This window comes from Phalacrocorax aristotelis, chromosome 22, assembly GCF_949628215.1.
Source record: "Phalacrocorax aristotelis chromosome 22, bGulAri2.1, whole genome shotgun sequence".
NCBI classification, from domain to species: Eukaryota; Metazoa; Chordata; class Aves; order Suliformes; family Phalacrocoracidae; genus Phalacrocorax; species Phalacrocorax aristotelis.
The window spans coordinates 2691069-2717190 of record NC_134297.1 but is presented as its reverse complement, the minus strand read 5'-3'; the positions used below and the strand labels follow the sequence as shown (position 1 = coordinate 2717190).

General features: G+C 55.6%; 3 protein-coding genes across 7 annotated transcripts in view; all 3 read right to left on the bottom strand.

Moving 5' to 3' along the window:
- Positions 1 to 705: 705 nt before the first annotated feature.
- ABCG4 (ATP binding cassette subfamily G member 4) lies at positions 706 to 14656 on the bottom strand. 2 transcript variants are annotated; one of them, XM_075116447.1, is made up of 18 exons: positions 14435 to 14656; positions 13985 to 14152; positions 13612 to 13815; positions 10287 to 13485; positions 8397 to 8634; positions 5816 to 5933; positions 5602 to 5734; positions 5294 to 5344; positions 4963 to 5108; positions 4543 to 4666; positions 4181 to 4295; positions 3755 to 3894; positions 3332 to 3430; positions 2969 to 3137; positions 2305 to 2405; positions 1953 to 2111; positions 1664 to 1782; positions 706 to 1552 (listed from the first exon to the last, which is right to left on the bottom strand). In XM_075116447.1, exons 4-18 carry the CDS (start codon positions 10827 to 10829, stop codon positions 1327 to 1329), a joined length of 2481 nt encoding a protein of 826 aa, XP_074972548.1. In that variant the 5' UTR covers positions 10830 to 13485; positions 13612 to 13815; positions 13985 to 14152; positions 14435 to 14656; the 3' UTR covers positions 706 to 1326. The 2 variants fall into 2 exon arrangements, with proteins under 2 accessions (XP_074972548.1, XP_074972549.1); XM_075116448.1 differs by having other exon boundaries at positions 13985 to 14656.
- Positions 14657 to 16477: 1821 nt separating this feature from the next.
- Positions 16478 to 21969, bottom strand: HINFP (histone H4 transcription factor). 4 transcript variants are annotated; one of them, XM_075116451.1, is made up of 10 exons: positions 21475 to 21969; positions 21045 to 21271; positions 20730 to 20841; positions 20099 to 20251; positions 19400 to 19477; positions 19186 to 19306; positions 18934 to 19072; positions 18512 to 18636; positions 17291 to 17814; positions 16478 to 16718 (listed from the first exon to the last, which is right to left on the bottom strand). In XM_075116451.1, exons 1-9 carry the CDS (start codon positions 21635 to 21637, stop codon positions 17292 to 17294), a joined length of 1641 nt encoding a protein of 546 aa, XP_074972552.1. In that variant the 5' UTR covers positions 21638 to 21969; the 3' UTR covers positions 16478 to 16718; position 17291. The 4 variants fall into 4 exon arrangements, with proteins under 4 accessions (XP_074972552.1, XP_074972551.1, XP_074972554.1 ...); XM_075116450.1 differs by having other exon boundaries at positions 16478 to 17814; positions 21475 to 21956; XM_075116453.1 differs by lacking the exon at positions 19400 to 19477 and having other exon boundaries at positions 21888 to 21904.
- Positions 21970 to 23567: 1598 nt separating this feature from the next.
- Positions 23568 to 26122, bottom strand: part of POU2AF1 (POU class 2 homeobox associating factor 1) — a 43573-nt gene continuing 41018 nt past the window's right edge. The window contains exons 17-18 of the mRNA XM_075116454.1: positions 24687 to 24894; positions 23568 to 24417 (exon numbers count right to left, since the gene is read on the bottom strand). The gene's annotated coding sequence lies outside the window, so the exon portion shown is untranslated. The remainder of the gene's footprint in view (positions 24418 to 24686; positions 24895 to 26122) is intronic.

Here is a 26122-nt window from a genome sequence, read left to right as displayed (position 1 = left end):
ACCTTTTCCTGACACCAGTCACAAACCGCAAAGTCCTTTTCAATGTTGGGGTCACCCAATGCAAATAAACCACTCCAACATCTCACCTGTTTTCCAGTACTGGCCCTGGTGGGACCCACTTGTGCAGTGTTACCCTGGGAAGTCTGCACAGTGATGAAGCTGGGTATCCTTGGGGCTTGCATCCCCTCCTTGCAGGGTCAGTGCTGAGCGAGGCTTATCCTCCCTGCTCTGCTGAGGCAGCCACAGTTGTGCTGGGGGAAGAGGAGTGCAGAGCAAGATGGTGCAAGGGAAGGGCTCAGGGCCAGTTCTGCAGTAGAGGCTCCAGTGATGGCATAGCTGAGCCCAGCATTGCTTTTCAGCCACCTGGCACTGTCAGGCTGTGGGAACGTGAATCCTCCCCACTCCATGTGGCACTTGAAGGGACTGGTCACTTCTCTCCCTGTTAGTCGATTTTATCCTCTTGGCTCGGACTCCAAAGACAACAGGGACTGAATATGAGACTCCCTAAGGTCTGAGAATACTGTCCCATTCCCACAGACCCTGCCACATCCCCAGGTTTGAAGATCCCATCTCTGAGGATGGTATCTGAGCAGAAGTCTGAGACAGACCCCCAAGTCTTTCTCTGCCTGCTGTCTCCCTCTCTTCACCTGCATGCAGACTGGGAAGCGATGGGGTTTATAAAAAAAGAAAGAAAAGCAAAATGGGAAAAAAAAAACCGGGGGATTTATGCAGAAATAAAAAGGGGATGCAGCAATTTCTGTGGCTATGGTGACAGGAAACACTAAAGCCTTGTGTAACTTGGCATACTGCATCTCTGGGCTCTTCTTAGCACGGACACGCATGCTGGCCAGAGCGAGCAATGGGGCTACGTGCTGCGCTACCAATCCATGCTCTGCAGGTGTCTCTTCCTGGCTTCAGCCCCAGGATCAGGCAGCTCCAGGGCACTGCTCCCCTCCTGGCTGGAGCAGCTGGTTCCTTTCAGCCTTGCTCGGCAGACAGCTGCCTCCGCGGGACTGCCCCCAGTGTCCCAATGTGTTTGGCAGTGAAGGGCAGTGCTGGGCAGGGGTGACAAGAGGGGATCCAAGCTCCATGGGGTTCGGCAGTCCTGGGGGAGAGGGTGACACATGCCAGGGCTGTACAAAACTTTTGCAATGAAGAGTGTGTGGAAAGGTTAAAACAGTTCCGAGATGTCTCAAAACCCTTCTCGGCTGAGCCAGGCCTGGCTGGCACCTACCGATGCCTCTGCTGCAGTCCATGACCTGCTAGGAGCACTGCGTCCACCTGCAGAACTGTCTCTCACAGCAGGCCGGGCCCGGGAACAACATTTTATCTCTCTGACTTGACTTTGTACCTGAGGACCAGGTAAGCCAGGAGCCGCAGGATGATGAAGAAGATGCCCAGGATGAGGAAGTCCAGGTAGAGCTTGGCCTCCTCCACATCCAGCTCCTGTAGGATCTTGATGGGTTTTTGGAAAGGGCAGAATTCCTCGAGGCACTCCAGGTCCTCACGCTCCATGGCATAGATGGTGAGAATGACACCCTCGAAGCCGTACCTAGGGCAGAGCGCACAATGACAGTCACTGCATGCCCCAGGCAGTCCCATTCTCTGCCCAACCCATGGGAGCTCAGGGCAGGGAACTTCTGGCCAGAGCGTGGGGTCCCACCTGACATAGGAGACGTAGGAACTCCACTGCAGGTAGGTGGGTATAGTCTTGAAGCTGACGAAAAAGCCCGAGAAGAGCAGTACAGGGATGGCAGTGACAGGTCCCACAAAGGTGGCCACCTAGGGAGCAGAGGACACTGGGTGTCATGTCCCTGTCCCCAGGCACACCACCTGTGGCACTCACACACCTGCCTATGGGCAACACTTCCCTCCACCTGTCCTTGTTGTGGCACTCCCTGCAACTCACCCCCCGTCTCCACATAACAGGCAAAGTCAGGCCCCCATCTGACCTGTAGGGAAGTGGAAGCAGCTCCGATGAGAAGTCCAAGGGACTGGGCAACCAGGGCCGTGGCAGTGGCCAGGGCAGAGAAGAGAAGGAAGCGTGTGGCTTCAGGTGGCTGGCCTGTCATCCAGTACACAATGCTGCAGTATGCAATGGGGCAGATCACCTGAAGGGGGCAAGCAAAAAGACTGCTCTGCTGGACCCATGGCCATCCTCACCCCACAACCCTCCCTGGGGGATGGAGGGCTGCAGGGACCCCTCAAAGGCCAGCTTGGGGTACTGGGGTAGTCAGGCAATTGGCTGTGCCAAGGATGGCACATCAGCATCAGGGCCATGCTTTAGCCCAGCCGAAAACTCACCTGGAAGGGCACATCTGCCATGGTTTTTGCCAGATAATAGGCTTTCAGGCTGTACCAGTAGTTCAAGTGCTCTCGCAGGAATACAGACATCTCCTGGGGGACTGCATGGGAACAAGGAGTTAGAAGCCAGCAGCACCCTGGCCTGGGCTGCTCCAGCCCCTAGTCTGACTTGCCCCAGTACAGGCAGATCTGATACTGCCCTGGCACAGAATACCACACAGCCTCCTGCCTGCACTACAAGCGGGTGCTCAAATCTTCACTAGCGAAAAAAGTCAGTGACCGACGTGGGAACTTTCTGCATGGAAAAGTCAGCTTGGCTGGGGGTTTTTAGGCAAACGTTTTGTGGAAGTGAAAGAGAGGTGAAGCAGCTGAAAATGCAGATTTACAGACATTTTCTCAGCAAAAAAAAATTTCCCGCATTCTGCTTTCAGCCAACAAGTACGTTATAGCCAAACATTAAATAAAGGGCAAAGCTGCAATATACCCAACCAGAAGTTTTTCCCCTCTTCGTTTGAATTTTTTTCCTCTCCTGTATTATTTCCCCCGTTTTGTCCAATACATCTGGCTCCATCACCCAACAGACACACTCCCACACAGCTGGAGTATCCCCCTCTGCCCCAAGGGTTGGCAGCAGCAAATGGGTGTTGGGGGAGGAGCTCCTTACAGGTGAGGATGGTGGGCATCAGTGCAGCAAACATGAGGAACAGCATGGAGAAGAAGAGAAAGCCAGTGTTGTTGAAGACTTTGCCTGCATCGTTCCCAATGTGCAGGTAGAGCAGCCCAATCAGCACTCCAATGCAAATGTGGGACATGAACCGCAGGTGGGTCAGCACCTGCGGGCAGAGAGGGTACAGGGGCTCAGCAAGGCAGAGACACATCCCATGAGCATCCCAGGAGAACAGAGGACAGCCTGCCTGCTCCTCAAGAGTAAGCCCCACTCCAGCCTCCATTCAGCTCCTGTTTCTCTGCCCTCAGTGACTGACAGGCCCCATCCTCTCAGCCCTGGATGAGCCTCCCCTGCCCTCACCGTGTCCCTTAGGATGCAGATAAAGGTTCTCTTGAAGAGGATGCAGAACTGGGTTGAAGTGCTGGTGGCAAACGTGTGGCTCTCGATGTGGTCGACATCCTGCAAGACCATGGACAAGTTGTGGACATGGGTCAAGTTCACATCACGAGCTCCCTTCTAGGATGGCACCCAAACATTCCCAGGGTGCCCCTTGTGAGCACCCCTGGTGAGAACAGGCAATGCCAGCTGCAAGCACTGAGCTGTTACTCAGGACAAGCAGAGGCTTGCTGGACAACTCCATGCTTCCCACTGTGTCCAAGCAGCTCTAGTCATCACAGGATACCCATGCACTGTGGGGCAGAGGGGACTGAGGTGTCCCTGGGTGGGCACCCTGTTACCTGCCACTCCCCATCACTGCGGGAGGCTCCTCTCCTTCCCACTCACCGTCACACAGTGTGCTGGGCATGATGAATCTGCCTTGTCAGGGCTGCTCTTCTTCTCAGCCATGGTGCACATGCCATTCTGGACGGCACGGAACAGGACGGGGTTGAGGTCTCCATACTCTCCTGAGGCCACCTCGATAACTGTGGAGGAAGACAGGACCCCTGAGGAGCGCTGAGCCACCCCTTGCCATCACGTTGCTTGGCCTGCCCAGACCATAACCCCGTGGGGCAGGGAGGTGGGAGCCGAGCACAACCCCTACCACACAGCAGCACTGTCCAGTCAGCACCTAACAGGAAGGACATGGGCAGCCCTGCTCCCTGGAGAATGCAGGGGAATGCTGGGCAGCCCTTAGGGCTTGGGCACTGGGTTTAGACCTTGCCACCCTCTGCTCCCCAACACAGCCCCAGCTGGGGCAAGGGCACTCACTGAAGTCAGCAGGGTTGTGGTATGTGGGGCAGTGGAGGCCAAGACCCTTCAGGTAAGGGATGAGGTTGGTCACGATGCCTTTGAAGATGCACTGACCCTGGCTCAGGATGTACAGCTGCAAGAAAAAGCCAGGATATGGCAGGTACAGAGCAGCCAGGGGCACTGTCACCTGTTTCTACCCACCTCCCTGTCCTAGGGTGACACAGGGCACCCTTTCCAGACCCCAGCCATCGGGGCTGTGTGCCACACAAGCCCCAGGTCAAACGCCTGCAGCCCATCCCTCCCATGGTCTCTCTCCTGGGTCTTGGGGCCAGAAGGACCCAGCACCCCTGAAGAATCTTGTACCCTAGCCCAGCCCAAACCTTGTCAAACATCTCAAAGAGCTTGGCGCTGGGCTGGTGGATGGTGCAGATGATGGTGCGTCCACCCTGAGCCAGAGACCGCATCAAGGAAACCACCTGGAAGCAGGAGGCACTGTCCAGACCGCTGTGGCCATGCAGGACGGGGTGATGAAGAAAGACAGCAGAGAGAGAAGGGGAGAGTTGAGAGACGGAGAAGTACATTCTAAAGATGCCCCCAGTTGCTTCCCCTTGTGGGCATCCTCCCTCCCAGGTCGACGGAGAAAAGCATCCCTTTGCAGCCCCAGCCCTGCCATGTCCCAGCCCTCACAGGGTCTCGCAGCCCTGCTGTGCTCCAGAGGGTGCCAACCACCCTGGTGTCCCGCGGCAGAGGAAGCCCACCTGGGCAGGCAGCACCAGGGAGCCCTGCCCCTGCAGCCTCACCTCGTGGGCTCGTCGAAGAACATGACTGGAGGGTTGTTCACCAGCTCCAGGGCGATGGCCAGGCGCTTGCGCTGGCCCCCCGACAGTGAGATGGTGCGGGTGTAGGAGCACTCCAGCAGCCCCAGGGCCGTCAGAATCTCGTTCACCTGTGAGACAGCCTCATTCACCATAGGCTCCCGTGGACCCTCACCCCATCCCTGCCACTTCCCTTCAGACCTCCATTGCTGGGAGCTCCTTGGCATCCCCTGGTCCCCTCAGGGCCCTCCCTTCCCTACTGTCCCCATCCTGGGGAGAGATGAGGGGGCCTGGGCCCATCTCCCTCTGCACTTACCAGCTCCTTCTTCACCTCCTGCTTTTCACTCAGCTTCAGGTTAGCAGAGACCTGCAGGGAGAGGATGGGCAGGGAGACACAACTATGAGATGTAGGGAATAGAATCAGCTGCACCGTGGCCCTGTCCCTGCCCAGCCAAGGGCTGGGAACAGTGCTCAGGATGAAGGGAGCAAGAACAGCAGAATGTCGTTCCTGTGTCCCAGAGCCCTTGGAAATGCCTGATGTCACTGTGGGCTCACTGCCCAAGGACACAGTCCACAGGATGCCCCACAGAGCCCAGCAGGTTGCCTGGCTCCTGCACCACTCACCATCATAGCCTCCAGCACAGTGAGGTGTGGCAGGAGCATGTCGTCCTGCATGATGTAGCAGGACATCTTGCGGAAGGTACGGAGGTCCCGTGGGCGGCCATTCACCAGGATCTGGCCCTTCATGCCAGTCTCCCTACAGGAAAGAGGCATGGGGATGTAGCACAGGACCCCCAGCCCTGTACCCCTAGACCTGCTGGCTTCCCCTCAGCCTCACCTGTAGCCAGCCAGGATGTTCATGAGTGTGGACTTCCCAGCACCCGAGGGTCCCATGATCCCAATGAGCTCCCGCTGGCAGAACTTCCCTGACAGGCATTTGAGGAGAGTCTTGTACCCTGGAGAGAGAGCAGCGTGGGCTTGGCTTTCAAAAGCAGCAGTGCTACAGGGACCACGATGCCATCCCAGCACCTGGGGGACCTCAAGACCTCAGTGTATTGTGCCTGGGGCTGCATGTGCCTGGAGACTGTCTCCATCAGCATCACCAGGGCTATAGCCAGAGTAGCTGTCATTTCCAGCATGATCCCTGATCCTGGTCCTTGGCTGGCCCCACTAATTTCCAGCACTGAAGAGGCACATGTCCTGGATCACAGCAAAGACCATGGAAATCCCTGGGTCAGGGCACGCAGCTGTTGAAGATGATTACCAGGCTGTGACAGTGATCCTATGTACATTGTCAGATCTCAGTCTCTAGGGCCGGTGGAGAGGGGTAGCATGGGACAGGCAGAGTCCCCAAGCCTGCTGGGTGCCTGGCTGTTGCCTTCATTGGCATTCATGCTGTGATACCTGGCAGCAGCCACTGCTAATAAGACCTGGAATTATCTCTGCTTTAAACACAGCTGATTAGCATTTTCTGGCAGAAGGAACATGATGTGTTGGGAGGAAGGAACAGGCACAGCCTCAAGCTCTTAAGAGCTGCTCCCGAAACACAGCCCTGGCAGGAGAGCAATGGTATATAGGGTGCTAGGACGATGCTGAACCGTGGATCAGGTCTGAGCATCTCCCTGCTGGAAATATGCCCCCCATGCTTCCTGTGGTGGCAGCTGGTGTTGGGTGAGGGCAATGTGTCCATTCCCTGCCTACAGGCTGGGGAAAGCCTTAGGGCCAGACCAGCTCACAGTCCTAGTACCACACTAGGCGGGGGCAGCCCCTCTGGCTTGTCCGTCCCCAGGAGCACCACAAGCTCCTGGTTCCTCCTCTGCACCCCTGAGACTCAGGCATCCTGCATCCTGCATCCAGGAGCGGGCCCCGCTGGCAGAGGGGAAGCAAGGCCCGGGAGGGGAGGGCAGGGGGCTGTGCATGCAGCAGAACAAGCATGCCCGGCAGCCGCCCCCCGGCACATCCCGGCACCACGCACACAGCTCCAGCACCGCGCATGCTGCTCACGTCGGCGTCACTGCAGCTTGCGCAGCGGTTACTTGCGTTCATTGACTGCCAGTAACCTCCTGCTTCAGCAGAGTGGGGTGGCCCGGCCAGATCCCGGGGGCTGTGGCTGGCAGCTCCCCGCCAGCTCCTCTATCTGCGCCTGGCCTGAGGGAGAGAGGAGTCCCTCCCACTGCCGCTCTGGGATCCCAGCGCCCCTCGGCATGCTCCTTTCTGGTCCCCTTCCCTCCCTGCAGGGCACTGGCCCACTGGCAAGCAGCTGGTCCCCAGGATTCCTGGGTGCTACAGCACACTCTGCCCTGGGGAACCCATGGTTGTACCATGGCTCCTCCTGGGATGTGTCCTCAGCATCCCAGACAAACAGGCAGACCTCATCCTGGGAGATGTCGGGGCTGGTCCCACTGTCTTTCAGTGCCTCAGTTTCCCTAGCTGCAGAGCCTGGTAAGACACAGGGTCAGAGGCCTCATCCAGCGCTCCTGGCTGGCGGGGCACCCCACTGAGAAGCCCTGCACCTTTGGCCTGCTCACCCCAGGCCCCCGCACATCCCTGCCTGCCTTCAGCTTCTACAGATCAGCTCCCCCTCTATCTCATGGGGCTGCCTGATTGGCATCCCATTAACTGAGAGAGCTAATTAAAGCAGACTACCACCCACCAGCCGCCATCTGCCTCCCCTTTTCCCTCCCTGAGCTCTCGGCCAGAGTCACACACAGGAAAGGGTACTGTGGCTGCAGCTGCACAGGGAGCTGCTGGAGAAGGAATCCCCTGCAAATCACACATATTCTTCTTGCCAGGCTCTGAGCTGGGGCACCCCTTGGGGTCTCCTGCTGTTGGCACATCACACACAGCCTTCATACCCCATATAACAGTGCCGGGGAAACTAATCCACCCTGGCTGCCCCGAACCAGGAAATCTGCCCCATCTGCCCCATTCAACCCTGGCCAAAGGCTTCCCTGGGATGCGATCTGCTTTGCTCCAGCATTGCATGGCAGAGGTGTGCAGCAACTGCTGTCAGACATGAGCCTGCCCTCCACTCACAGGTGCCCAGCAAGGACTGCCAGCCACATGTCTGCAAACAGCACCTCATGCTCCGACAGACTATGGGGCCAGCCAGCCCGACCGCCCAGCCAGCCCCCACTACCGCAGGGGACAGCAGGGTGAGCAGCTCTAGCATGTCCCGCTGTGGCTCCCTGCGTGCAGCCCCACTGCCACACGCTGAGACAAGCTCCTGCCAGCAGGCAGAGAGCACAGTCCTTGCAGAGGCTGGGACTGCCTGGAGCAGGAACTGGCAGAGAAGTGATGAATCCAGCACACAGGGAGCTGCTGAGGCCCTGGGTAAGATCAAGGCATACAGAATGGGAGAGGGGTGTAATAGCCCAGCAGGTCCCCTCCCCTGCCCCTCCCCAGCTGTCAGCACCTACCTCTCTTCCTCCACCAGGAGCCTTCACGCACAGAGTAGGAGAGGTCAATGAACTCAATGTTGACAGCTGAGCGCTTCGGGAGGTGAGAAAACCTCTGGGCCTCTGTGATGTGATTCTCCACCTTCTTCAAGTGGGTGGTGAGGAGCGGGGCGTCTGGGGGACCAGCGTGGCACACTGTGTCCTCCAGGGCAATGGAGACACACGTGGGATCCATACCCTTCTCCGCCATCCTGCTGCTCTGTAGGAAATGTACAGGGATTGACTCATCATGGGCCCCTCTCTCAGGACCAGGGACTGCAAAGGCCAGGGACCACGAGGGCCAGGGACCAGCCCACAGCAAGTCCTCTCACACCCCTTCCTGCTGGCTTCAGGCCTCACTGCACACCTCTGCCCTGTGATATACTGCCCAGCTCTGGTCTGGCACCCACAGCTGGATGGAAGGATGGACCTGGCCAGGGCAGCCAAGCCAGCACCAAGGGGTTCACGGCATGGAGCAGCTTATTAGCTCCAGTGTCAATAATTTATGCACCTTCTGCAGTTGGGTCCAGCTCTGGCAGCAGAGTTGGGAGGCTGTTCAGCTCTCCCAGCCCCAGTGCTACTGGGCTCCCTACCCTGCTCCTGTTCACAATGGTGGGTACAGAATAGGAAGTGGGAGAGCTGATGTTCTTCCCTCAATGGGGGACACGCAGCTGTACTTGGATGTCCCTAAGGGGTCACCAGGAATTACCCTGGCCTGGGCCTGGCTTGGGGGACACAGGTATGGGGTGCCAAGCAAGGAGACTGTTCTAGCCAGTTCCTCAGACAAAGCATGCCATGCCTCACCCAGGCTCCTGGGGCAGAGCAGTCCTGGCTAGATTAGACCCTCAGCTGGTGCCCGGGATCCCCATGAGCTTGCTGGGACAAACTTAATAGAAGAGGGAGGGGGCACCGCTAGTGCCAGACTTTCTCTGCCTCCCTTGGCTCATTTCACCTTCCTGGCTCTTACCAGCACAGCCTCATAGACCAGGCCAGTACTTAACCAGGGCCATCGCATGATGCTAATACACACACCTGCCCAAACACTCTCCTGCTGGGCACTGTCTTCTACCTGCAGTCCTCCTCACAGCCGGCTGCAGCACGGCCAAGCTCCCCGCATCCCCGCTTGGCTTGAGGACTCTGCGGTGCTGGGGCGGGGATGTTGAGCCAAGCAGGGTGGGGAGCACACCAACCCCAGGTCCCACTGCAGCACCACAGACTGGGAGGGGGCTGGGGATCCCCACGGCACCAGCAGAAGGAGCCTGAGCTGTGCCAGAGCAGGCTGGGCCCAACACCCATCTTGCCTCCAAGGCTAGAGTCCTAATGGTTTGCTAACCTACATTTTGCTGAGGCGCAGGCAGCTCCCCACTACAGCTGCAATGCACATACACAATCCCTTGAAAGGGGAAGCAGGCTTTGCGAGGAGCTGCGCTGAGATCTTCCCAGCCCTCTCCCTGTTGCAGGCAGATCCGTTTCAGGGCTGGAAAAAAGCCAGCCCCAGACCTGGGGAAGAAAAGGTGGGGAGCAAGGGCTGCAGGAACCCAACACTCAGGTCCCCCTCTGAGCAGCCGCAGGGTCTGGGATGCGGTTGGCAGCCCCAGGGTGCGGGCCAGCGGGAACAGGGGGCTCGGGGGGGGCCCCGGGCACAAAGCGCCCTCGGGCTCACCTTGCCTCCTTCGGCTGGGCGTTACAAGGAACGCTAAATCTCGCAAGCCGCTCTCCGCGGCTTAGCCCGTCCCCGAGACGAGGGGTGGGGAAGGCAGCTTTGCCAAGGATGTTCTTCCTTCGTCCAGGCTTCCCGCCGCCCCCCTCCATCCTCGGCCGCCCCGGGCAGGGGAGGGGGCTCCCCCGGGGAAGGGGGGCCCGCAGGCTCACCTGGCAGGCTGCGAGTGCGGCAGCTCCTCTCCCCGCCACTCTGCGCCCAGCCGTGTCTCCGCCGCAGCGCCCTCCGCCTCTCCCTCCTCCTCCTCCTCCGCAGACAAAGGGGCGATGCCCGCAGCGGGGGCTGAGGGACGGCGCCGGGCGCCCCGGCCGGGCAGGGGGCTGCTCCGCGGCAGCCGGCCGGTTCTCAGCGCCGGGACCCGGGCTAGGCGCTGCCCCCGCGGGTCCCCGGCTGGGGTCTCCTCCCCATTTCTCCGCAGGCTGGGATGGGATGGGATGGGCTGGGCGGCAGGCAGGGCGGGACGGGGGGCTTTCCGCCCCCAGCCCAGCAGTGGCTAGCAGCCCTCCGGGCCCAGCTGCCCGGCGGTGCCCCTCTCCGCCGGCTTTGTCCCTGCTGCTGCCGCTGCCTGTCGGGGCGGCAGGATGGGCTGCCCAGGCAGGCAGCACTGCCAGGCAGCGAAAAATCCTCTTAAAGGGGCCGGCGCTATTTCCTCTCCCCCGCGAGCCAGAAGGTCCTGAGCATCCCCGGCCCACCATCGTGGTGTTTGCCAGCACTGACTCCGCAGCCTCCCGGAACCCTTCCCCACTGCCTGCTGCTGATCACGTATGGGACAGTGACCACCTCAGCCCAAAACCCAGTGGGCCCAACAGCCCCTAAGTCCACTCCCACCTGGGATGCGCCTGGCTCCCACTCAGCCCTGTGCTGACCTGGGACAGGGGCCACGCTACCCTACAGCCACCACAGTGCAGGCACATGCTGGGTGAAACTCTGGCTGCAATGCAGAGGACTACCTAGGGAGCCCACACCAAGCATCAAGAGCCAGGGCTGGTGGCGTTAGAGCTGGCCACAAAGGACCCTGATGGGACGGTGCCCCCCTGCCAGAGCTTTTCCCCCAGCACACACTCCCTCCATAGCTCATCATGGGGGACCTGCCATCCCTCTGCAGCACCATGCCTGGCTCCATCCTCACTGTTACTCACACCTCTCACCCACCACAGCACATAAACATGAAAGACATATGGAAATGAGTGGCACTAACAAGAGTATTAATTAAAAAACCATCTGTTGAGCCAAGGAAAGCTTTCCCCTCCCACAGCCTTGGGCTGGGACAGAGCTTAGGGCAGTGAATTGACTCTTTAGCAGACTAGGATACAGCCAGAGGAGAGACTATAGGGTAGGGCAGCCCACAGACTGAGCAGGGCAAGGGCACAGGGAGATAGTCGTGGAGCCAAGATCCATATGGAAGTCTTAAGTCATCTCCTCATGGAGCAAAAGGCACGCTGGACCCATCCAGTTTGCACTCAGCACACTGACTCCCATCCCCAGGACACTAACCATTAGCATGTCTCAGCCCAGAACCCCTCTGTGTAGCACAAAAGAGCCCTGCTTCCCTGCAGGTGGGCACAAGCAGGGTCTGGGAGTGAACCCCCTTGATACTAAAGCCCCTTCCTTCCTGATTGCTCCAGGGTGAGTTGCGAGCTCCTGAGACCTAGCTGGTAGCCATACAGCAACCAGCAGCTGCTGCAGCATCCTGCTGTGGAGTCATTTCAAGGTGGAAGGCCGGCAAGGATGGGAGCCAAGTGCCCAGAAAGGCTTGGTGTTCAGTGCCATGGGCACATTCAGCATCCATCTGATCCCCAGCTAGGACCTTTCTACAGTGGCCTTGACCATAGCTGTGTCCCTATGGTGGCTTCCATGTCCAAGACAGTATCAGTGGCAAAGGCAGCCTGTCCTGGCTCTGTCATGTGTACCCAGGGCTTCAGGGACAGAGCAGATAGCAGAATCTCTTTGCATGACTGGAAAACCTCTGTGATTTCCTATAAGCATATTTTTAATTGCCCGCGGTAGTGCTGCTGGTCCTCCAGATCCCCTGGCAAACCCATCACACGTGCTCCAGCCCACCTTCTCCTTCCCTGGGGGAATAAAAATTCCCTGCTTCAGAGGGAGCCAGGGCAGTCCCCAGGGAGCACAAGGCTGTTCCCGTCTGGAGCTGGGTACCAGTGTCAGCATGAATGCAACCCACTGAGCATTGCCCCAGTGAGAAGTGAAGGGCCAGTGGGGAGGATAAAGAGTTTAGGGAAGGGACCCTGGTCAGAAACTCACTCCTGAGAAGAGAGGTAGCATAGCATAAGGTTACAGTAGTGCCCATGATGGCCACGTTAATAGCAGCCGTGCAGGTCCCATGGTAGGCAGTGAGAGGCCACAGCCACAGCTCCCTTCTCAAGTGCCTGGAAGCAATCATTGTGGGCTCACACCCCAGGTCTTTTTCTCCAGCTACAGGACAAAAGAGGGCCCCTGCTGTACTTGGGACAACCCTCTTTTTTCTTCTCACCCATCTTGGCTGCAGGGCATTGGCTGCCATGTCTCTGTGGCCCCAAGCTCCTGGGAGAGAAGTGCCTGGGGAAAGGGGCTCTCAGGGCAAGATTGTAGACCTGAAAGGAGCATGCCCTGCAGCCAGGGTGCAGACCAGGCCATGGGAAAGACTTTGCACCTGGGAGCTGAGTCCTTCCCCCGCACAGCTAGCTGTCCTGGCCCCAGCTCTCCCAGAGAGGCAGTAGGGCAGTTTGTCCCACTATGACACTTGATTCCTCAGCAATAAGCGGTGCAGCCCTGGTCAGGCTGCTCTGCCCTGCAAGCTCTGTCCTGCAAGCTATGGCAGGGCCATAGCAGGCATGTCCCACACTCCAGCTCTGCCTGACAGCTGCAGTAAACACAGAGGGCAGATCTACCAGGCCAGGGCCTGTCCCATGTGCAGGAAATATCTAGCAGGGGGAAATCACACCCTGCAGCACAGATGGGATAGATACTTCTGCAACAGACACAGGTACACATGCTACCTCCCCCCTAAAAAGGGATATGAGTCTTCTCTAGGAAGCAGCCAGGCAAACGGAGGCCAAGACACTAACATCTCCAAGCCCAGCTGCAGGAAACACATGCAGCTCCCAGCGCCTGCTGCTCACAGAGCGTCCCCTGCCACTGGAGAGTCACAGGATGGGGCCAGGCAGGAAGGCAGCCCTGCAAGAGTCCAGAACGTCTCCTCTCAGATGATAGCCTTGGGACGGATGGAGCTTGTGGAAGAAGCTCAGCAATGGAGACGCATGGCAAAAAGAAGCAGACACGCAGGGTGCAAGCTTCCCTCAGCATTGGGCCAGTGACCATAGCCCCGGACAGCCCAGTTCTACCCAGAAGAAGCTGTAAGAAGAGAAAGAGCAGCAGATTTTGAGCTGTTTGGCAGCTCCCAGCTCTCAGTGCCAACCTTTCCCACAAAACAGTTAGGCAGGCCCTTACCAAAGGTGGGCAGCCTCCACTAGAACTCACCACATGGGACATGGCAGTTGCACTCACAGACATCACAGCGTAGGAACCAGCGGGCCCAGCCTGAGTGCTTGGTGACACAGGCTGAGATCTTAATGCAGCCATGGTTGAGGAAGGCTCCCAGGTGGGCTTGGGTGCTGCAAGACGAGGAGCACCTCCCAGTAATATCCCGCTCACTGATCTCGATCCGACCTCGCAGGCAGATCCCTGTAAGAACAGGGCCAGAGCACATCATAGGGTGCCCACCAACCTCACAGCCCTGCTGCAGCAGGCTGGGGGAACAGAGAGATCAGACATATGCCTGCCTCCCTCCCACCTGCTCACTGTGCAAGCACAGTGCCCCCTCGGGCTCAGCATGACACCCAGCAGTACTCACGGAGGCAGGTGGGCTTGGGGGTCCAGTGACCGTTGGACTGGCAGGCGCTAGCTGGGTCCCCCAGCAGCAGGAATCCAGGCCGGCAGCTGTATCGCACCACTGAGCCAACCCACCAGTCATTGCCATACACCACTGAGTTGAAGTCCGCTTCAGGTCGCCCACAGTTCACTGGGGACAGGGACGTTCCCGCAGGCAGCACAGGGCTAGCACCCTGGGCAGCCTGCTCGGCAGAAAGGCAGCCCAATGGGATGCACCCAGACAAGGTGAGGACCAGGGTGCTGGGCGGGCTCTGCAGATAACCAGGCTACATCCCCTTGTGGCCAGAGGACTGGGCTGCTGGAGAGACTCCATGCATGTGTGCGTGGCACAAGACTTGCCCTCCCCAGCCTGGCTGTGCCAAGCCCTGCAGCCACCCCTAGGACCCCCACAGTCTTTCCCCTCTGGCTATACCTCGACAGAAGGACTTGTAGCCTAGCCAGCAGCAGCTGCCATTTCCACACTGGCTCCTCTTCAGCTCCTTGTGCTTCCCCTTGCAGCCCCCCAAGCAGATGGGTGCTGTGCCAGACCAGTAAGTATCCAGGTATCCTGGTGCTACAGGGAGCAAGCCAGAGAGGGGCTGGGCTGGGGCAGGTGGCTGAGGACCACCCTTCCCACCAGCTGCCCAGGCCTCAGAGACCCACAGGGAGATGGAACAAGCCCAGCAAAGGTTTGTCTCAGCCCACCCCACAAGCACTACTGCGGTGAGGAGTGCATCCATTTGCAGCCCCAAGCTCTTCCGCAGGCCAGCTCCCCCTTCCCCTGTGCCAAGCCTCAGCACAGGGACACAACAAAGGTCTTGCTCCCTGCTAGGGAAGACTGGTCCAGCCAGGTGCCAGCAGCTCTGGGGCACCCTGTAAACCCCTCTTCCCCCAAACACCCTGTTACCTTCTGGGTCCTCGCAGGAGACCAGCGTGGCCAGCACAGCAAGGAAGAGGAGGCCCAGTCCCATAGTGCACACTGTGCCCTCCCTCCCTTGCCCCTCAAATCAAATGCCCCCTCTCTGCTTGCCCAGGAAAAAGTGAACTTGGTTTCCATACGCATGGGACAGGCAATGCTCTAGGACACGGGGGAAGGGAGGAGACATTCCGTGTAATGCCAATCCTCTCCCCATCAGATAATCTCTGGCAGATTACCCTCCCTGGACCCAGTGTTTAAAGAGACAACTCCTTCCAGCCACCACAGCCTCGTCTCTGCTTCCAAGACCCAGCACTCACATTGTGCAGGAGCACCATAGTCCAAAAGAACACAGGTGCAGCTGTGGCTTTGGCAGCAGAGCCCCGAGGCCCACGTGTTGGAAAGAGTGCCAAGCTGGAAGTGCTGTGAGTGCAAACCTGGCAGGGGGCCCCCCTCAAAGGGAGAGGGGCCAGACAGCAGTGCGAAAGGCTGGGCAAGGCCCGGCCACATTGCATGCTGGCAGCCGAGGGATGCTCTCCCCAGGGCTAGCAGCATCCTCCTGCAGTGCATGCTGTCGGGGCTGATGGGACAGCCAGCTGTCTCCTACCCTGCTGCACCTTGAGCACAAAGTGCCCAGCGCATGGCCCTAGCTGCGTTTCACTGGCCCATGTGAGAAGGCACTTGGCATGCATGCCTCTGGAGAGAACAGTATTGGGGTGCAGGGGTGCACATTGCCCTTCACACATGGATCCAGCCCCATGAAACCTTCCCACACAGCCTGCAGTAGGCAGCTCTGCCCACTTCATCCCCGCTCCTCACCTAGCCCCTGTATGGCAACTGCGGAACACACTGCCCCTCACCCAGGGTGCAGGTCTAAGGGGCTGCCCTCATCACCTCATCACAAGGGCACAGCCCCGAATCACACCCACAGTGTTTCCAATTAGAAAGCAACCAGATGGCCAAGGGTTTAGCATAAAGTAATTTCCTCCATTAACCTGGAATTCCAACAGGTTTTGCTGAACTGCTTGAGAAACAAAGCAAGGGGAAAAAAAAAAAAAAAATCAGTGTCCAGCCCAGGAGATCAGCAGGGCACCTCCCTGCCTCTATGTGGGCACATCACCTCCACACCAGGGCAGTGAGGACCCAAGTGTCACCCCAGGGACACTAACTTCACATTGTCTTCATCCAAATCACTCAAAGGGCAAGCTGGCTCTGCTCACAAGCCCAGGCTACTCTCTATAGTCAAAAAGTGACATTGCAGGTGGCTCACACTCACACCCCGAAGGAGGCAGCAAAAACCAAACCTGCATCAGCACAGCAGGGAACAAGGGTGCCAGACCTAAACCTGGCCTTCCAGTGCCAACTCCGGGGATGTGGAATAGTCTGCAAGGCAGTCACCAGCTGCACCAAGTGGCAGCATGCAGGACACATCAAGAAATTCTGGCACCACTTCAGTGCCCACCTCGCACACTACAGGCTCTAGGCACCTTGGTCTTGTCCTCTCACCACAACATCCAACCGCTAGCAGGGGCGGGGCTGAAACACACACCAGACATTGGCTGGCCCAGCAGTCTGACTTTTATTTGTCTTGCCAAAGTACACTTAGCCCAGCCAGGAGCCCAAAACCCAACGTGGGGAGGAAACCCAGGGAAGGACAAAAGCAGTGAGAAGCTCCCAATCCCGCAGTGCTGCAGGGTAGCAGTAGCCTGCAAGTGACAGCACCTCTAGCACTCACCTCCCAGAGATCAGTACAGTGTAATGGGATCAGTGGAGCAACCACCAACAGCACCAGCTGAAAAACCTAGGAAAGATGATGTGCAGGGAAGTGCTGATGAAGGCAGGAATAGAGCATGCCATCCCTCGGAGAACAAAGTATGGATGGGGAAGAACAGGCCTGCTAAGGGCCACACATCTCCCCAGGGAAGAGGCTTCAGCTGCAGCATCTGCTCAGCACACCACCCTGCTTGGGGAGATCCTAGCTGAGGACCAGGCTCAGCAAGGGCTAACAACTTAGCTGCACAGCAGCAGGTTCTACATCACCACTGAGTGACCAAGAGGGGAAGGCCTGTGACACACTAAGACCAAACCTTCTGGAAGGGTGGGAGAGGCTAGCTAGTCCCTAATCCGCAAAAGCAGGAGGCAGACAGCTCTTTCCAGCTTGGACCCACAACTGAGAGAGATCTGTCCTTCCCCCCCCTCCCCATGCTGACCAGAACTGGCAGCCAGTGACACCGGGGCAGCAGAGGAGAAGGTAGCCAGCTGCAGGTAGGTGAAGACAAGCTCAGCCCTCATCCCCATGCACTTCCCAACCTTCCCCACTGGCACATCCCATGGAGGCCCAAATTTTCCTCATGCAGAGAGGCAGGTGAGCACCTCACACAATCTGGATGCCCAGCTCCTCAGCTGTCTTCTGCAGACGGTCCATGACATTCTCCTCCAGCTCCACAGCCAGCCCACCAGGTGCTGCCACCTGCTCCTCTGAGGATGTGCTGGCCATGACATAGTACACAGTCTCACTCTCCCCGTGCTCATTGGTCCGGTTCACCACATGGATGATGGGACTGGACACGGTGCTGGGTTCTTGCTCCAATGACTGCGCTGTTCCTGGGAAGGCACTTGACTGTGCTGGCTCAGGGTTGTCAGCAGAGCAAGGGGCTGGGCACAGCGGGGCCACTTGCAGCTCAGCGATACTGTTCTCCACTGAGGGAGCCTCTGCTGGGGCCTCCAGAATGATGCCCTGCAGGTTGCCCTCACCCTCAGACAGCACCACACACTCAGTTGAGCTATCCAGGGCCTCCCCCCGCTTCTCTCTGTCCTTCAGTAGCTGCTCTGTCAGCTCCACACTCTCGTAACGCACCAGCTGCAGCCTCATGTAGCCATCCTCATGTTCCTTGTACCTGAGCAGAGATAGGCAGGTGTGATGCAGCCAGTCACACTGCAGCCCCTTCCCAAGAGACAGGTAGCAGCAGCCGAGGAAGGGGCACTATATTCTAGGTTCTAATGCCCAGTGCTACATAGACACTACCAGGTAAGTAGGATAAAAACCCTTCAGCCCCTACCCCTAAAAGCCCCTCCGTGTGGCAGCTTCTGAGATTTCTGCTAGGCCTCTGTCGATAATCTCCCAAGCCCATCTACTTCCACCACTGTTTCACTGGGAGCATTTAAGTCCTTCCTCTTCCCCTCCCAGCTTTTAGGGTCTGGAAACCCTTTGGAGTTTCCTAGGGAGGATGCAGTAGAGGCATCTGTCAAGAGATTGATCTGCAGCAGGCCTCTCTGGAGTGGGACACCTGGACCTGGCCCCTGTCAAGCTCAGAAACATCGCACCAGATGCAGCTGTGATGGCACCACTGCTGCCCTTGCCCCTAATCTCTGACCCACTGCTGGAGCTGCCACCCAGCACTGCCCCGTCGCTGTGCCAGATCCCACCAAACGCTTGCTGCCCAGTGCCTCACAGCCACTGGGAAATGGGTCTTGAGCACATGATAGGCAAACGTCAGAGCCCAAGCACTGCCAGGTCTCTGCTCCAGCAAGCTGCAGCTCCAACTGCTTCTTGCACTAGAAAGAAAGTAGTGAGGAGCTAAGGATGGGCAGTACCTGAAGCGAGGATGCCCTGAGGGCCATTTGAATTGGTGTTTCTTCCTGAGGTGAACAGTGAGGTTGTTTCCACGTGTGAAGCACTTGTCGCAGACATGGCACTTGTACCGGGGCTCTGAGTCACCCTGAAGGGCAGAGAGAGGGATGTGAATACCCCACGAGCCTGATCAGAGGACCTGGTACCCATACATGTGCATGGAAGGAAGAATCACGTTCTCTGAGAAGACTGACATGATGTATCACTGTGGCAGTAAGAGAGGAATGCACCTTGACCTCATATTCCTACAGCCCTGGTCAGGCTGGGGCACTTCCCATGACACTAGCTTTTTTCTCATGCTTCCGTACAGCATGTTGCCCCTAGTGGTTTCTCAGCCTCACTGGGAGAGAGTACACAGCAGAAAAGCCCTCTGCTCCCTTCCTACCTCATGGACTTTCCGGTAGTGCAGTTTGATGGAGCAGAGGGAACGTGCAGTGAAGCTGCATGCCTCGAACTCGCAGCGATAGGCTGGCTCTTTGCTGTGCGTGTCCAGATGTTTCCTCAAGTCAATGAGATTCTTGCAGCTAAAAGGAAATGATAAGGGAACAAAGCTGAACACTGTGTAGCACACACACACATGTGCCTCTAGGTGCTTCTCCATCACCAGTCTGGGAAGATGAAAAGCACTGATCCTCACCTGTAGTCACAGTAGTCACACTTGAACGGCCGCTCCTCGCTGTGCCGAAAACGAATGTGATTGCGCAGGGAGGAGGGCAGCGGGCAGGTCATGTCACACAGAGGGCACTTGTAATGGTTCACTGTGCAAAAGAATAGGGGGAAAACATTACCACAAAGCAGGGGAGAGTACATGCTCTTCAGAGTCTCAGCTGGGAGAAGAGGCCTTTACTCACCATGGTTCCTCATATGGTCACGGAGCAGCCGCTCTGTGGCAAACCTCTTTGAGCAGTGAGAACACTGAAACCTCTGCTCTGCAGCATCAGGGCCAGGGAGAAACGGGAGGGGGCAGTGAGAAAAAGAGCTCAAAGCAGAGAGAACAGCACGAAGAGCAGCAAATGAGAAAAAGAGGTATTTACAGTGGAGCCAGGAACCCTTCTATCCAAGCAGAGAGAGCAGATACTAACTGCAATGGCAAACAAAACAAAAACAAAACCCCCACCATGTGCAAAGACCATTCTGCCTCCCCTTTGCACAGCCTCCTTGTGCTGCTAGTACAGGAACTGGAGAGCACCACCACACACACACATGCAGAGCCAGCACAGCACAAGGGAACTCAACAAGCAAATCCCAGCACTGCTGCAAGTGCTCAGCTGCTGCCTTTGACTTGAGTCCTGGGTCCCTACAAGAGGAACAGCTTTGGCTGCAGCAGTGTGAGCCCTGTGCAGCCGTATCAGCCTCCAACCCTCCTGCCCTGCAAGGCAGCACTTCTCAGAGATTCATCAGTGTCTGAGCTCCCAAACATCAGAGCAACCAGGCTGTTTCCAAGCACACCCATGCCCTTTGCTTGCAGAGAACACACAGCTCTAGCAAACGAAACGGCCCAGCCAGAGAACTGCTCACAACCCACTCTTCCCCGGCCCACAGGAGCTTACGGTCCAGCGCAGTCTGACGGCGGATATGGTCAAAGAACTTGGTGTTGTTGGCGAACATCCCCCCACAAGTAGGACAAGCCACCACCTTCTCCTGCGTGTGGCTGCGCAAATGCTCCCGCAGTTTGCAGCGTCCCTTGAAGGTACAATCACAGTCTAGATAGAAGCAACAGAATGCCATTAAGATCCTTCACATGTGGGCCACAATTCACACCTGACTGAATGGCAGCCTTCTTGCTTCTGTTTTGACTAGCAAGGATCAACTCCCTGCTCCAAAAAGCCCATGGAGCAGGATGAGATCACTAGTGTATAACTGATGTGGGCCCCTGCCACTGCAAGCAGCTAAGGCAATTGCACAAACATAGGAAAAAGTAATTATTGAAAAAATTACACTGGAGCCTTTTGTTCTAGGTATTAATTAAATATAAATGAAAAGTTCAACATTAAGCACTCAGCTGGATCCCCTGAAGGAAATTCCACAGGAATATTTCATTGTTAGGACCATGCACATATCTTGCTGAGGTTCAAGAGGTCCTCTGAAGCCCTGCCAAAGAGCGCAGAGTTCTCCTGTACAACATTTGTAATCCAGCCCCGTGCAAAGCTCTCTAGAGAGGCCTCGCATGCACCCACTAACCTTTCCAGCCACAGAGAACCACGTGGTTCTCCTTCCCTGCTGCCTTGTACTCCGAACAGAAGCTGTGATCCTCCACGTGCCGATAGAACCACTCAGGATTATCAAATGATCTCTGTTGGGGAGCAGGGGCAGAGAGAACAGGGTGAAAAGATCAGCATGCACTGGCCTTAGAGCACAACACGTGCTTTCACACAGGCACAAATGCAGCCAACAGGCAGGCATGCAGGTGAACTGCAGGACAAAAGCAGCTCTCCTTCCCTTGGTTGCCACGTCACAGACAACAATGGAAAGTGAAACTGGGTCCCCTGTTCTCACCTCACAGTAATCCCATAGACACAGAAAGTTCTCCTGGATCTCAGGGATGATATTGCGGCTCTGGAAGTCCAGCTGGCAATGGCTCACAGCTGACTGGCTCTGCAGGGCCCGCAGCCCCCACTGCTTCAGCTTGGTGTGGTAGCAGTGGAAATAGACATGGCGAACGAGGTCAGCTGAACTCTCTGGGGAACAGAAACCACATTCCTGCCACAAACACGTGAATTCCTCTGCAACACAAACAGAAAACATACAGGCCATAAGAGTTGGATGGAAACTCTCTGAGTAAAGCTCAGGATCCCACAGATAAACACTATGGTGTTTTTCATGACATTGCACTCCTGCAACAGGCAGCACTGCTTTCCTCGCTGAAATATCTCAGAGAACTGAGAGAGCTCATGAGCCGCAGCAGTCAAGGCTACAAGCTCCTTACCGAGAGGGTCCACCTCATCCCGGTGCTCCCCGGGAACGTGCCGCTGCAGGTGCTGGGCGACGTGCTCGCAGAACTCCTCCATCTTCGAGGCCACGTAGGTGCACACCTCCCACTCACACTGCAGCACCAGGGCCTCCTTCCCGCCAGCCTTGGCGGGCGGCATGGCCGAGGTCGCCGGCCCTGAAAGGCAGGGCGAGGCGCCAAAGGTCTCTCCTCACCGCCCCGCCGTCACCCACCGCCCGAAACCGGCCCGGATGCTGTCCGGCAGGCCTCTCCCAGGGCAGCCCCGCGCTCCCGCAGCTGGGGCTGAACGTCCGCGCCCAGCGGCACCGAACGGGCAGGCGGAGCAGGGCAAGGCACGGCGAGCCCCGGGGCGCCAGGCGGAGCAGGGCGCGGGAAACAGTCCCACTCACCCTCCACCAGCCCCTGCCCCGCTGGGGGGCGCCGGAACCCAACGGACCACTCCCGCCCGCCTGCCCAATAGCAACCGCCCCCGCCGCGCCGATGACCAATCCCCGCGCAGGAACCGGCTGCAGGCGTGCAGCTGCCCAGAGGGCCCGCTGGGAAGCGGCGCTACCTCACAAAGGTTCCTGGGCGGTTTGGGGCTGGCCCGCCAGTGGTGTCCTTTCAGGCACCGGCGGGACTAACTTGCGTTTGCTTTTGGGAAACCCGTATCCCGGGAGCCGGCACCACTTTTTTTATTACAACATCTGGCACGGACCTGGCTTGGCAGTGGTGGACCGCGAAGACTAGCAGAGGCTTTGCTACTACCACATACTTTAATTTCTGGTGCCTCCAGGGTTGTTCCTCACATAAACAAGAGGGTCCTCGCAGCACAAAAGCTGCAGAGGCGAAACCTACACAACTGGGTGTCCCGGCCAAGTGCCAAATAAAAAACCCATCAGTATTGCAGTCCCTGCTGTGAGATAATGCAAGATATTCTCTTTACTCTGTTATGAGAAGATGGATTGAAATGACAGTTTGAACTAAACAAATATACGGTAACTGCTACATCTGCTGTTCCAGGATTTTTTTTTTTAACACAAAATGGAGACACAATGCTCAGAAAGTTTGCTTTGGCACAGGCAAATGTCATGCTAAAACCAAATGAAATTGTACCAAATGTGCCGCAAAGTGTGCCTTGCCAATAGGCAATTGCTTCAGTCATATACACCTGCTCTCCCTTCTGATCTGAATGGAAAGTACATGCCCAAATTCATGAAATCATATAGAGAAGCTGGGTCTGATGCTTTTTCAAATGAAAATGTAAGGTAAGAGATGGATCTCATCTAAAAGAAGGCTGGCTGACATTTTATCTCTGTTTAATTATTTTCTGCTGGATCTGTTGTTTTCTATGTAGTTATTTTATAATCAGTATAGAAAACACCTGGACTGGCTAGACAGTGCAAAGCTATTAGCTTGAATGGGGCTGGGATTTAACCTGTATATCCTAAACGAAGTATATAAACATCTGGCACAGGAGACAAAATTATCTGGGAAGTCTGCCAGGAGGCAGGTGGCAAAACAAACCTATTGCTGACAAAGCAAAGACAGCCCTCTTCTGTTGCGACTTTACATCTGCCTCCACTTCCCTGACCCACCTGGTGCTTTCTGCCCATTCTATTACCTGTCAGCCAAATCTGAGACACCTGCAGGTACCAGGAGGGAGTGGCCAGGAATGGACGGGTCAAAATAAGACTTGTCTTATATAAGAGGGTGCATATATGTGGTGAAAGACTCTGTATACAGGAGCTAGAGTCTTCCGTGAGCTTGACTGTGTGATGTCTTCTTGGTCCTGAGCTCCCTGTCTAAGCAGGCAGAGTACCCGAGTCATTCTGCAAGTTAAGAATATTGGAAATTATTCAGGATGTTACTTCAGCTCTGCCTTTTCCACTTGCCTTGATAGCCTCAGCAGATGCAGTCTTTGCCAGCTGCTGCTCTCTGTATTTAATTTTTCTTCTGAAGGAAAAGAATAATTACACTTAACAAACCAATAGCCTTCCCCAGGAAGGTTGTTCACATGACAGGCCAAATTCATCTCCAGGCCAATGCTGGGGAAAGTGCATGGAATTGCAAAGAGGGATGGATCTTACCTAATAGACCCGCAAGCTGGCAGCAGACTCCACAAGAGGAGAAACATTCAATTATGAAGAATATATTGGCGCCAGTCTTGTCCTGCTCATGTAAGATGAGCACAGCAATACTGCCCAGCAGCCCACTCTGCTTGTACAGAAACCACTCCAGAGATCATCTGCCTCATCATAGCATGTCCTCACTATATTGATAGGTTGTGCTAGCCATGTTGCAGGGGAAATGGCTCTCTTAGAGCAAACACTGATATGTTTCAGAACTAGGATATAAGTTATGGTGCTTAAAGAATAATTTAAAGGCTTAACTCTGCTTGTTGGTTCAGATATTGCAGAAACAGGCTTACTACCATTTGGTGGTTGGGAACAGAGGACTGGCTATAGCACGCCTGGCCAAAGGTCCCATTAATATGGGTCCAGCAGCAGTGTAAGAACAGGTCCTTTCCTGGCTGCTGATTCCCCTGCTGGCACCTCACTGGAGACTAACCTCAGGCTTTCAGAAATGGGTCCCCTTGCTTGATAACAGAGAGCCAAACCCAGGCCTCCTCCCCAGGAGCATGTGGGTTTGCTAAAGGATGTTTCTGCTGGTCCCATGAGCATGCTGTCCCTGGCTGAGTGTTACCCCTCTCCCCACAGGTGCCAGTGGATGCCATGCAAAGCCTCCTGGGTTCACAGTGTCCAAAGATCTAGTTTTAATTGTGTAATGCACAAGATAGCCTGTGGGGTCCCAGAGAGACGGTACTACTCACCAAGTAACACCTGCTGTGTGCATCTTCAACAGCACACAGGTATCTGACACTTACACATGAGAAGATGCTCTTGTCCCAAGCCTTGTTTTTCCAGACAGGTTTCTCACCTGTAAGGAGATGGCTCATCACTGCAAGACTTACCAGCTTTTCACTTTAACCCAAAATTTTTCTATCAGTAAACCTCAGCTCAGTTTTCATCCATGAAATGTCAGCTCAGACAGGAAAGAGACTCTTCGGGAATGATCCAGACTGACCATGCAAATTGGAGTAAAACACACATCAAAAGATTTGCATTTAAGCAAATCCCAAACAATGTATTGTGGAGACATCATTAAATTGTAGAAAACATTTCCATCAGGCTCAGCTGAAACTTTACCAGTGGAGTATGAGCACTGTCTTCACTCTGCTCCGGGAAGCTCATGAGGGACGGCCCTTCTCCAAAGTCCTGCAGAATCTGAGAGCTGGGACTTGTCAGGAGTGACGACAATGGAAACAGGTGAGTTTCAGCACCTTGACTTTTCACAAGCATAAAGATGCATCTTCATGGAAATATCAGGGAAAGAATGTACCATGCCGTCCTTGGGCTCATATTAAAAAAACAAACAAACAAACAAAGACCAACAAAAAAAAAAAACCCAGAAAGAAGAATTGTCTAAAATAGATGTGTGGCATCTTTAATGTCCCAAGAATTTAATAGCATCTTTTAGCATGTTCTGCCTTCTCTAGACTGAATTTATAGTCCTTCACAATGCAATATTTTTCCAAAAGTCAGTTAGATCAAAGTGATGTGAAATATGATTCAATTTACTTGAAAATTATATAACCTCAGGCCCAAATTAGCACTCCCTTCTCTGATGCTGCCAATAGTAGAGTTACCTGCTTTTAATACCTCAGCATCAAATCCTGCTGAATAACTCACTGAAAGCAACAGGTTTAGTTACGCGAGGCTGGACTGCTAAGTTAAAAACAGGGTTAGGGGACAGAGCCATTACATCGCTTACTTATAAGAACTTGAGCAGAGGAATCACTGCGAGTATATGAGTTAAGTAACTTCAATAGCACAGCACCCATGTGTAAAGGTAAGGAGGTATGGAAGTGTTTTTCTAACGTTTTTAGACCAAAGTAAAGATGTTAGGAAAACAGGACTGCAGAAGTGCAGAGCATCAGGCTCTTGCTAGAAATGGTCAGTTAATACAAAGAGGTTGTAGGATTTGGCAATATCAGACTGCAGAATAAAGGAATAAAAGCTGCTCACAGTTTTTCCAGTAAAGCTATTTTAGAAATATCTCCATTGTGAAAATTAAATATAAGACTATATCCTTGGCTATAGTCCTCCTCCAGAAGTTTTGTGCTGAATCAAGGCCCGAATCTTCAACTGGATGGAGCTAGCAAAAGCTGCATGAGTTATCGCAAGTATAAAACCATGACGGAGCAAAATGAACTATGCTATACAGCTCAGACTTTTCCATCAAAGTGCAACACTTATCTCTAAAGGAACTCTCATGCAAAGGCGCGAAGTTTCGATGCAGAAAGGATAGCTGTTTCTGCCAGTTATACCTGCTCTGCCACAGCTTTTGAGCTCCAGCTACAGGTGCACACCAGGTACCTGTGCTTCCAACTGCTCTCAGTAAAAACATCCCTGAAAAGGGGCTACAGTAGGGACATTTCTTCCTTGGGCCATAGAAGAGAGCCAGCTTCAGTATACAGATTCCTCTCAGCTGCAAGAGTTGATACCCATTTCTGGCTGCGTCCTGGCTTGTCCACAGATACTCGCTGGTCAGTATGCAGACTCAACATTCAGCTCCATTTTGA